Source organism: Saccoglossus kowalevskii, chromosome 3 (genome assembly GCF_978046115.1).
Source record: "Saccoglossus kowalevskii chromosome 3, keSacKowa6.1, whole genome shotgun sequence".
Lineage (NCBI taxonomy): Eukaryota > Metazoa > Hemichordata > Enteropneusta > Harrimaniidae > Saccoglossus > Saccoglossus kowalevskii.
Window position 1 is genome coordinate 32,675,007 of NC_140643.1, and position 13,227 is coordinate 32,688,233.

Consider the following 13,227-nt stretch of genomic DNA (forward strand, 5'->3'; position numbering starts at 1 on the left):
TTTTACTGCTTTGTAATTGGTTAGAGTTTTGAAAATGAATAAAGAGAGTTTTAGTTGGTCTTGGGGAGTACAGCAGAACAGACGCAGTCTTGGAGAGCCTTGGGGCGAGTGTTGACGCAGTCTAAGAGAGTCTTGGTTCAGCCTTGCAATAGTCTTGGGGACTTTTCCCCAGGGCGCTGTGTCTTATAGTGTGCTCGATTGACCGACTAAGACGAGAGTTGAAACGTATTTCGTTGTGTCTTATTTGACTGTAAAGTATAAGTGACTTTCCCGATCCCGTACCTCAAGGGGACGTGACATAGAGACGAGACGAGATTCCCCCCTGACAAGTGTGGAGAAACCCGAGAGTAAGAAAGATTTACCCCCGTGATAAATACGCGAATTAGTTCAAATTTTCAATGTGCATATTACTAGTGTATATAATTATAATACTAAAAATAAGAATGTTGCGAAACACATTTTTTTGGTTTTTCTCTACACATGATAAGGAATCATAAAAACTACTTCTCATTAATTCATCTCTGGTATCATCTAGTTCAATCTGAAGTCCGTTTAATTAGATACATTGCATTTCTATACGTGTCAGATACAGTATGTAACTGACTACCAGTATTCAAATGTAGTACATAAAATGTGCTTAGTTTGTTGTCTCGCCATCTGTTTAATCAAAATTACCAAAATAATTAATGTGCGTGACTGCCGTAGGTAATACATTGAATTAACATAGTTAGTCATGTGACCTGATTGGCTGTTCCGGGTGAGCCGCATTCACTGTGAATAATATCTGAGTTTGTACTTTTCTAATATTCTGAACGCCATTATTTGTTTGTGTACCAACACTTGATAATGAAGACTCTAACAGTACTGGGTGTGTGTACAACAAGCTTTTTATTCTCGTTACCATACTGATATAAATATGAACGATCAATACTAGTCTTGTAAGACATTTTGTGCCTAATAGACAGCTATAAATATCAGTTTTGTATAACACTGAGTGTCCAATATACAGTTATAAATACTATAATGTACGACATTATAGTAGATTCCAATATATAACTTAGTGGGCTTAACAGAATTAGATGAATTTAAAATTAATATAAATATAAATGTTGTATAAAACAATAACATATTTGCAAGAGTGTGAATATCACATTCTAGTGTTACGTAACAAATCCCACTGACACATGGTAACCGCTGAATTTAACATATGGTTCGTCGTTTATATGACATGTGTTCTTGAGATTTTATACTTAAATACAGTAAACATCGGCAAAACGTAACATGTGGGTCACGCAGTATTGCAGAATTAAACACGACAATACCACTGTCCAATTGAGGTAGTCAGGTCTCAAGACATAAATACAACACAATTACAAGCATTTTTTTTCAAAAAATTCTGTTGCCTCCCTGCCGACATTTCTATCCCAGTGAATAACAACACTTCTTTGATCAATGAGTAACCTTCCTGTGAGCGAGTCCCATTTTCCAGCGATTAGATAGTCATGATCCATCTTCAAAAGGGGACAAGTACATCCAATCTCGGTCCAAGAGATAGGATACAAACGAATAGCGCCCTCTGTGAGTTCAGCGTCTCCTCTTGTAGCGAGTACACGTTTGATGTTACCATTTACGACAACTTGACTTCCTTTGTCATCGGCTGACAGAATTTTAGCCCGTAGAACTAAACAAAGTATAAAAAAGAGCGTTCAATCATCAAGGTCATCGGGTCGCATAATTTCGAAACAGAGATTTTTCAAATTCATTAATAATAATAGGAATTATCTCCACAACTGGGCCAGACTAGTTTCATTCGATAAAGTGACAAATATTTAAAGCTAGAGGGTCGTCACCTGCGCACGCGCTAGAATGATAACACTTGCTTAGAACGCAAAGGCTCACGGGTAGACGCTTGTTTGTAAACAATGACACGCTATGGCCACCTGACACATGCGCAGGTAACGACTCCCCCGCTTTAATGAACACGTGGAATCAATAAATCATACCATAATCGAATTGACATAAATCAATGTCTCCTAATTGTTGTTCAGGACAATCACAGCCATCATATCCTGCAAAAAGATCAATAAACACATGCGTTAGATGTGTAAATACCGGAAAAACATATGTTTGAGACGACATGTCATTGACACGAGCAGTAAGTGAGACATCCACCGAATTTGACGTGACCTTTGACTGGAAGAACTTTTATCCCAGTTGCATATATGTTATACTAGAAAATCTAAGCAGCGTAGTGTCCAATAACAGTCTATATATATATATATATATATATATATATATATATATATATATATATATATATATATATATATATATATATATATATATATATCAGTTCTTTTTATTTAGATCATGGCAATTTTTTGGTCAGAGCGCCCTCTAGTTTTGTGGAGAATCATGTTCATTTGGAATGCTCTGATTGGATGGAAGTTCAAGCCTAGCAAGGTGTGATAGAATTGGCCTGTTATGTTCAGATTCAAATAAGCATGAACCACTAATTTGACAGGGAAGTGATACTTATAATGCAGCAAGCTGTTCTAATTGCTGTTGTGGTAGAGTTTTTCTATTTTCCTGTCAAATGCATTTATTGGTCCACTGAAAAATGAAAATAATGTTCCCTGTAACTTAGACTCTTATTGATCAAGGCATTTTAAAAATCATGGGTGTTAACTCCCCTCAAGTTATGACCCGTTGTCCCCTACAGAATAATGGTTGCATCTAATATTAAAATAAAGATGGCGGAGTATAGCGTTGATTCATCTCGTTCTACTCTGGATTACTTGGAGTCAATAAAGATCCTAGAAAGTTAGTATTTATATGCCTGTGTGTTTTTTGTTTGTTTGTTTTTTCACTGTCTTTGACTTTCCCAGTATGTTTGTTGCTGTTGACAACAATTCAGTCCTCTGCCAGGCTTCAGTCAATGTTTTTCTTCACTACCTACCCAACTCCTCGTCGGGCACTATGTAGCTGGTGTGGTATATTTATCACAGACAGTAGGGCAATTGTCACATTTAGTGCTCCAAGAAAATATTCTCTGTCCATGTGTATTTATATAAATAGATGCAGTTTCTTTGGCTTGAATAACGATCACTGGCTTCGTACATACAGGTATACTGGTTTACCTGTTTCTAGTTGAAATATAGCCAATCTTATTAACCAAGACAGTTGGACATTTGCCACATGTCACAACACTCATTTCCAAGTGCCATAGCTTGAAACAAGTAGTCAAATCTGATATTGGCTGGAGCTTTAGTTTATATGGACATGGTAAATGGCAAACTAGATGGTCAGAAAGTAATAAAAATAATCACAGCTTTACTCCACCCACCCCACTATGAAGTAAAAGGCTGTTTATAAGGCCATGTATGATGGTTTCATTTTTCTTATGGAAAACAATTTTAATTAAAAACTTCTATGCTCCTGTACCCAACCGTGGGGGTTCATCACACTAAACAACAGGTGTCACTATTACTAAGATAAATGTACTTTTTTTTCATTAAAATTACTGAATGCTTATACATATGTACTAAAACGTTAGTTAACATTTAATATCAGGCAATGCATTGGTTCATTACCCTGGCTACGTGTTAAAATGGTTATGAATTCATTTTGGATAAGTACGTACGTAACCGACCAATCTTGGACTTTATTTCAATATGTTGGTCAGGGTTCTGACCCTGTGTATTTTTCGGTGGGTACCGTTTAATTTCATTACCCTGGCTACGTGTTAAAATGGGTCTGAAGTCACTCTGGATAAGTACGTACGTAACCGACCAATCTTGGACTTTAATTCAATGTGTTGGTCAGGGTTCTGACCCTGTGTATTTTTCGGTGGGTACCGTTTAATTTCACTACCCTGGCTACGTGTTAAAATGGTTATGAATTCATTTTGGATAAGTACGTACATAACCGACCAATCTTGGACTTTATTTCAATATGTTGGTCAGGGTTCAGACCCTGTGTATTTTTCGGTGGGTACCGTTTAATTTCATTACCCTGGCTACGTGTTAAAATGGTTATGAATTCATTTTGGATAAGTACGTACATAACCGACCAATCTTGGACTTTATTTCAATATGTTGGTCAGGGTTCAGACCCTGTGTATTTTTCGGTGGGTACCGTTTAATTTCATTACCCTGGCTACGTGTTAAAATGGTTATGAATTCATTTTGGATAAGTACGTACATAACCGACCAATCTTGGACTTTATTTCAATATGTTGGTCAGGGTTCAGACCCTGTGTATTTTTCGGTGGGTACCGTTTAATTTCATTACCCTGGCTACGTGTTAAAATGGTTATGAATTCACTCTGGATAAGTACGTACATAACCGACCAATCTTGGACTTTATTTCAATATGTTGGTCAGGGTTCAGACCCTGTGTATTTTTCGGTGGGTACCGTTTAATTTCATTACCCTGGCTACGTGTTAAAATGGTTATGAATTCATTTTGGATAAGTACGTACATAACCGACCAATCTTGGACTTTATTTCAATATGTTGGTCAGGGTTCTGACCCTGTGTATTTTTCGGTGGGTACCGTTTAATTTCATTACCCTGGCTACGTGTTAAAATGGTTATGAATTCATTTTGGATAAGTACGTACATAACCGACCAATCTTGGACTTTATTTCAATATGTTGGTCAGGGTTCAGACCCTGTGTATTTTTCGGTGGGTACCGTTTAATTTCATTACCCTGGCTACGTGTTAAAATGGTTATGAATTCATTTTGGATAAGTACGTACATAACCGACCAATCTTGGACTTTATTTCAATATGTTGGTCAGGGTTCTGACCCTGTGTATTTTTCGGTGGGTACCGTTTAATTTCATTACCCTGGCTACGTGTTAAAATGGTTATGAATTCATTTTGGATAAGTACGTACATAACCGACCAATCTTGGACTTTATTTCAATATGTTGGTCAGGGTTCAGACCCTGTGTATTTTTCGGTGGGTACCGTTTAATTTCATTACCCTGGCTACGTGTTAAAATGGTTATGAATTCATTTTGGATAAGTACGTACATAACCGACCAATCTTGGACTTTATTTCAATATGTTGGTCAGGGTTCTGACCCTGTGTATTTTTCGGTGGGTACCGTTTAATTTCATTACCCTGGCTACGTGTTAAAATGGTTATGAATTCACTCTGGATAAGTACGTACATAACCGACCAATCTTGGACTTTATTTTGCATGCAGGTAAGGTACACCTACAGACATAACTGTGGACATTCAGTTCTTTTTATTTAGATCATGGCAATTTTTTGGTCAGAGCGCCCTCTAGTTTTGTGGAGAATCATGTTCATTTGGAATGCTCTGATTGGATGGAAGTTCAAGCCTAGCAAGGTGTGATAGAATTGGCCTGTTATGTTCAGATTCAAATAAGCATGAACCACTAATTTGACAGGGAAGTGATACTTATAATGCAGCAAGCTGTTCTAATTGCTGTTGTGGTAGAGTTTTTCTATTTTCCTGTCAAATGCATTTATTGGTCCACTGAAAAATGAAAATAATGTTCCCTGTAACTTAGACTCTTATTGATCAAGGCATTTTAAAAATCATGGGTGTTAACTCCCCTCAAGTTATGACCCGTTGTCCCCTACAGAATAATGGTTGCATCTAATATTAAAATAAAGATGGCGGAGTATAGCGTTGATTCATCTCGTTCTACTCTGGATTACTTGGAGTCAATAAAGATCCTAGAAAGTTAGTATTTATATGCCTGTGTGTTTTTTGTTTGTTTGTTTTTTCACTGTCTTTGACTTTCCCAGTATGTTTGTTGCTGTTGACAACAATTCAGTCCTCTGCCAGGCTTCAGTCAATGTTTTTCTTCACTACCTACCCAACTCCTCGTCGGGCACTATGTAGCTGGTGTGGTATATTTATCACAGACAGTAGGGCAATTGTCACATTTAGTGCTCCAAGAAAATATTCTCTGTCCATGTGTATTTATATAAATAGATGCAGTTTCTTTGGCTTGAATAACGATCACTGGCTTCGTACATACAGGTATACTGGTTTACCTGTTTCTAGTTGAAATATAGCCAATCTTATTAACCAAGACAGTTGGACATTTGCCACATGTCACAACACTCATTTCCAAGTGCCATAGCTTGAAACAAGTAGTCAAATCTGATATTGGCTGGAGCTTTAGTTTATATGGACATGGTAAATGGCAAACTAGATGGTCAGAAAGTAATAAAAATAATCACAGCTTTACTCCACCCACCCCACTATGAAGTAAAAGGCTGTTTATAAGGCCATGTATGATGGTTTCATTTTTCTTATGGAAAACAATTTTAATTAAAAACTTCTATGCTCCTGTACCCAACCGTGGGGGTTCATCACACTAAACAACAGGTGTCACTATTACTAAGATAAATGTACTTTTTTTTCATTAAAATTACTGAATGCTTATACATATGTACTAAAACGTTAGTTAACATTTAATATCAGGCAATGCATTGGTTCATTACCCTGGCTACGTGTTAAAATGGTTATGAATTCATTTTGGATAAGTACGTACGTAACCGACCAATCTTGGACTTTATTTCAATATGTTGGTCAGGGTTCTGACCCTGTGTATTTTTCGGTGGGTACCGTTTAATTTCATTACCCTGGCTACGTGTTAAAATGGGTCTGAAGTCACTCTGGATAAGTACGTACGTAACCGACCAATCTTGGACTTTAATTCAATGTGTTGGTCAGGGTTCTGACCCTGTGTATTTTTCGGTGGGTACCGTTTAATTTCACTACCCTGGCTACGTGTTAAAATGGTTATGAATTCATTTTGGATAAGTACGTACATAACCGACCAATCTTGGACTTTATTTCAATATGTTGGTCAGGGTTCAGACCCTGTGTATTTTTCGGTGGGTACCGTTTAATTTCATTACCCTGGCTACGTGTTAAAATGGTTATGAATTCATTTTGGATAAGTACGTACATAACCGACCAATCTTGGACTTTATTTCAATATGTTGGTCAGGGTTCAGACCCTGTGTATTTTTCGGTGGGTACCGTTTAATTTCATTACCCTGGCTACGTGTTAAAATGGTTATGAATTCATTTTGGATAAGTACGTACATAACCGACCAATCTTGGACTTTATTTCAATATGTTGGTCAGGGTTCAGACCCTGTGTATTTTTCGGTGGGTACCGTTTAATTTCATTACCCTGGCTACGTGTTAAAATGGTTATGAATTCACTCTGGATAAGTACGTACATAACCGACCAATCTTGGACTTTATTTCAATATGTTGGTCAGGGTTCAGACCCTGTGTATTTTTCGGTGGGTACCGTTTAATTTCATTACCCTGGCTACGTGTTTAAAATGGTTATGAATTCATTTTGGATAAGTACGTACATAACCGACCAATCTTGGACTTTATTTCAATATGTTGGTCAGGGTTCTGACCCTGTGTATTTTTCGGTGGTACCGTTTAATTTCATTACCCTGGCTACGTGTTAAAATGGTTATGAATTCATTTTGGATAAGTACGTACATAACCGACCAATCTTGGACTTTATTTCAATATGTTGGTCAGGGTTCAGACCCTGTGTATTTTTCGGTGGGTACCGTTTAATTTCATTACCCTGGCTACGTGTTAAAATGGTTATGAATTCATTTTGGATAAGTACGTACATAACCGACCAATCTTGGACTTTATTTCAATATGTTGGTCAGGGTTCAGACCCTGTGTATTTTTCGGTGGGTACCGTTTAATTTCATTACCCTGGCTACGTGTTAAAATGGTTATGAATTCACTCTGGATAAGTACGTACATAACCGACCAATCTTGGACTTTATTTCAATATGTTGGTCAGGGTTCAGACCCTGTGTATTTTTCGGTGGGTACCGTTTAATTTCATTACCCTGGCTACGTGTTAAAATGGTTATGAATTCATTTTGGATAAGTACGTACATAACCGACCAATCTTGGACTTTATTTCAATATGTTGGTCAGGGTTCTGACCCTGTGTATTTTTCGGTGGGTACCGTTTAATTTCATTACCCTGGCTACGTGTTAAAATGGTTATGAATTCATTTTGGATAAGTACGTACATAACCGACCAATCTTGGACTTTATTTCAATATGTTGGTCAGGGTTCAGACCCTGTGTATTTTTCGGTGGGTACCGTTTAATTTCATTACCCTGGCTACGTGTTAAAATGGTTATGAATTCATTTTGGATAAGTACGTACATAACCGACCAATCTTGGACTTTATTTCAATATGTTGGTCAGGGTTCTGACCCTGTGTATTTTTCGGTGGGTACCGTTTAATTTCATTACCCTGGCTACGTGTTAAAATGGTTATGAATTCATTTTGGATAAGTACGTACATAACCGACCAATCTTGGACTTTATTTCAATATGTTGGTCAGGGTTCAGACCCTGTGTATTTTTCGGTGGGTACCGTTTAATTTCATTACCCTGGCTACGTGTTAAAATGGTTATGAATTCATTTTGGATAAGTACGTACATAACCGACCAATCTTGGACTTTATTTCAATATGTTGGTCAGGGTTCTGACCCTGTGTATTTTTCGGTGGGTACCGTTTAATTTCATTACCCTGGCTACGTGTTAAAATGGTTATGAATTCACTCTGGATAAGTACGTACATAACCGACCAATCTTGGACTTTATTTTGCATGCAGGTAAGGTACACCTACAGACATAACTGTGGACATTCAGTTCTTTTTATTTAGATCATGGCAATTTTTTGGTCAGAGCGCCCTCTAGTTTTGTGGAGAATCATGTTCATTTGGAATGCTCTGATTGGATGGAAGTTCAAGCCTAGCAAGGTGTGATAGAATTGGCCTGTTATGTTCAGATTCAAATAAGCATGAACCACTAATTTGACAGGGAAGTGATACTTATAATGCAGCAAGCTGTTCTAATTGCTGTTGTGGTAGAGTTTTTCTATTTTCCTGTCAAATGCATTTATTGGTCCACTGAAAAATGAAAATAATGTTCCCTGTAACTTAGACTCTTATTGATCAAGGCATTTTAAAAATCATGGGTGTTAACTCCCCTCAAGTTATGACCCGTTGTCCCCTACAGAATAATGGTTGCATCTAATATTAAAATAAAGATGGCGGAGTATAGCGTTGATTCATCTCGTTCTACTCTGGATTACTTGGAGTCAATAAAGATCCTAGAAAGTTAGTATTTATATGCCTGTGTGTTTTTTGTTTGTTTGTTTTTTCACTGTCTTTGACTTTCCCAGTATGTTTGTTGCTGTTGACAACAATTCAGTCCTCTGCCAGGCTTCAGTCAATGTTTTTCTTCACTACCTACCCAACTCCTCGTCGGGCACTATGTAGCTGGTGTGGTATATTTATCACAGACAGTAGGGCAATTGTCACATTTAGTGCTCCAAGAAAATATTCTCTGTCCATGTGTATTTATATAAATAGATGCAGTTTCTTTGGCTTGAATAACGATCACTGGCTTCGTACATACAGGTATACTGGTTTACCTGTTTCTAGTTGAAATATAGCCAATCTTATTAACCAAGACAGTTGGACATTTGCCACATGTCACAACACTCATTTCCAAGTGCCATAGCTTGAAACAAGTAGTCAAATCTGATATTGGCTGGAGCTTTAGTTTATATGGACATGGTAAATGGCAAACTAGATGGTCAGAAAGTAATAAAAATAATCACAGCTTTACTCCACCCACCCCACTATGAAGTAAAAGGCTGTTTATAAGGCCATGTATGATGGTTTCATTTTTCTTATGGAAAACAATTTTAATTAAAAACTTCTATGCTCCTGTACCCAACCGTGGGGGTTCATCACACTAAACAACAGGTGTCACTATTACTAAGATAAATGTACTTTTTTTTCATTAAAATTACTGAATGCTTATACATATGTACTAAAACGTTAGTTAACATTTAATATCAGGCAATGCATTGGTTCATTACCCTGGCTACGTGTTAAAATGGTTATGAATTCATTTTGGATAAGTACGTACGTAACCGACCAATCTTGGACTTTATTTCAATATGTTGGTCAGGGTTCTGACCCTGTGTATTTTTCGGTGGGTACCGTTTAATTTCATTACCCTGGCTACGTGTTAAAATGGGTCTGAAGTCACTCTGGATAAGTACGTACGTAACCGACCAATCTTGGACTTTAATTCAATGTGTTGGTCAGGGTTCTGACCCTGTGTATTTTTCGGTGGGTACCGTTTAATTTCACTACCCTGGCTACGTGTTAAAATGGTTATGAATTCATTTTGGATAAGTACGTACATAACCGACCAATCTTGGACTTTATTTCAATATGTTGGTCAGGGTTCAGACCCTGTGTATTTTTCGGTGGGTACCGTTTAATTTCATTACCCTGGCTACGTGTTAAAATGGTTATGAATTCATTTTGGATAAGTACGTACATAACCGACCAATCTTGGACTTTATTTCAATATGTTGGTCAGGGTTCAGACCCTGTGTATTTTTCGGTGGGTACCGTTTAATTTCATTACCCTGGCTACGTGTTAAAATGGTTATGAATTCATTTTGGATAAGTACGTACATAACCGACCAATCTTGGACTTTATTTCAATATGTTGGTCAGGGTTCAGACCCTGTGTATTTTTCGGTGGGTACCGTTTAATTTCATTACCCTGGCTACGTGTTAAAATGGTTATGAATTCACTCTGGATAAGTACGTACATAACCGACCAATCTTGGACTTTATTTCAATATGTTGGTCAGGGTTCAGACCCTGTGTATTTTTCGGTGGGTACCGTTTAATTTCATTACCCTGGCTACGTGTTAAAATGGTTATGAATTCATTTTGGATAAGTACGTACATAACCGACCAATCTTGGACTTTATTTCAATATGTTGGTCAGGGTTCTGACCCTGTGTATTTTTCGGTGGGTACCGTTTAATTTCATTACCCTGGCTACGTGTTAAAATGGTTATGAATTCATTTTGGATAAGTACGTACATAACCGACCAATCTTGGACTTTATTTCAATATGTTGGTCAGGGTTCAGACCCTGTGTATTTTTCGGTGGGTACCGTTTAATTTCATTACCCTGGCTACGTGTTAAAATGGTTATGAATTCATTTTGGATAAGTACGTACATAACCGACCAATCTTGGACTTTATTTCAATATGTTGGTCAGGGTTCTGACCCTGTGTATTTTTCGGTGGGTACCGTTTAATTTCATTACCCTGGCTACGTGTTAAAATGGTTATGAATTCATTTTGGATAAGTACGTACATAACCGACCAATCTTGGACTTTATTTCAATATGTTGGTCAGGGTTCAGACCCTGTGTATTTTTCGGTGGGTACCGTTTAATTTCATTACCCTGGCTACGTGTTAAAATGGTTATGAATTCATTTTGGATAAGTACGTACATAACCGACCAATCTTGGACTTTATTTCAATATGTTGGTCAGGGTTCTGACCCTGTGTATTTTTCGGTGGGTACCGTTTAATTTCATTACCCTGGCTACGTGTTAAAATGGTTATGAATTCACTCTGGATAAGTACGTACATAACCGACCAATCTTGGACTTTATTTTGCATGCAGGTAAGGTACACCTACAGACATAACTGTGGACATTCAGTTCTTTTTATTTAGATCATGGCAATTTTTTGGTCAGAGCGCCCTCTAGTTTTGTGGAGAATCATGTTCATTTGGAATGCTCTGATTGGATGGAAGTTCAAGCCTAGCAAGGTGTGATAGAATTGGCCTGTTATGTTCAGATTCAAATAAGCATGAACCACTAATTTGACAGGGAAGTGATACTTATAATGCAGCAAGCTGTTCTAATTGCTGTTGTGGTAGAGTTTTTCTATTTTCCTGTCAAATGCATTTATTGGTCCACTGAAAAATGAAAATAATGTTCCCTGTAACTTAGACTCTTATTGATCAAGGCATTTTAAAAATCATGGGTGTTAACTCCCCTCAAGTTATGACCCGTTGTCCCCTACAGAATAATGGTTGCATCTAATATTAAAATAAAGATGGCGGAGTATAGCGTTGATTCATCTCGTTCTACTCTGGATTACTTGGAGTCAATAAAGATCCTAGAAAGTTAGTATTTATATGCCTGTGTGTTTTTTGTTTGTTTGTTTTTTCACTGTCTTTGACTTTCCCAGTATGTTTGTTGCTGTTGACAACAATTCAGTCCTCTGCCAGGCTTCAGTCAATGTTTTTCTTCACTACCTACCCAACTCCTCGTCGGGCACTATGTAGCTGGTGTGGTATATTTATCACAGACAGTAGGGCAATTGTCACATTTAGTGCTCCAAGAAAATATTCTCTGTCCATGTGTATTTATATAAATAGATGCAGTTTCTTTGGCTTGAATAACGATCACTGGCTTCGTACGTACAGGTATACTGGTTTACCTGTTTCTAGTTGAAATATAGCCAATCTTATTAACCAAGACAGTTGGACATTTGCCACATGTCACAACACTCATTTCCAAGTGCCATAGCTTGAAACAAGTAGTCAAATCTGATATTGGCTGGAGCTTTAGTTTATATGGACATGGTAAATGGCAAACTAGATGGTCAGAAAGTAATAAAAATAATCACAGCTTTACTCCACCCACCCCACTATGAAGTAAAAGGCTGTTTATAAGGCCATGTATGATGGTTTCATTTTTCTTATGGAAAACAATTTTAATTAAAAACTTCTATGCTCCTGTACCCAACCGTGGGGGTTCATCACACTAAACAACAGGTGTCACTATTACTAAGATAAATGTACTTTTTTTTCATTAAAATTACTGAATGCTTATACATATGTACTAAAACGTTAGTTAACATTTAATATCAGGCAATGCATTGGTTCATTACCCTGGCTACGTGTTAAAATGGTTATGAATTCATTTTGGATAAGTACGTACGTAACCGACCAATCTTGGACTTTATTTCAATATGTTGGTCAGGGTTCTGACCCTGTGTATTTTTCGGTGGGTACCGTTTAATTTCATTACCCTGGCTACGTGTTAAAATGGGTCTGAAGTCACTCTGGATAAGTACGTACGTAACCGACCAATCTTGGACTTTAATTCAATGTGTTGGTCAGGGTTCTGACCCTGTGTATTTTTCGGTGGGTACCGTTTAATTTCACTACCCTGGCTACGTGTTAAAATGGTTATGAATTCATTTTGGATAAGTACGTACATAACCGACCAATCTTGGACTTTATTTCAATATGT

General features: G+C 37.3%; 2 protein-coding genes across 2 annotated transcripts in view; one reads left to right on the forward strand and one right to left on the reverse strand.

Moving 5' to 3' along the window:
* The window catches only part of LOC102802379 (uncharacterized), an 82,213-nt gene that overhangs the window by 1,663 nt on the left and 67,323 nt on the right, over positions 1-13,227 (forward strand). The gene's annotated exons all lie outside the window — the stretch shown is intronic.
* Ntn4 (netrin 4) overlaps positions 875-13,227 on the reverse strand; it is a 50,682-nt gene continuing 38,329 nt past the window's right edge. Inside the window, 2 exon segments of the mRNA NM_001171239.1 lie at positions 875-1,681; positions 2,004-2,069. Of these exon segments, the coding sequence (NP_001164710.1) occupies positions 1,371-1,681; positions 2,004-2,069 (377 nt within the window). The 3' untranslated portion in view covers positions 875-1,370.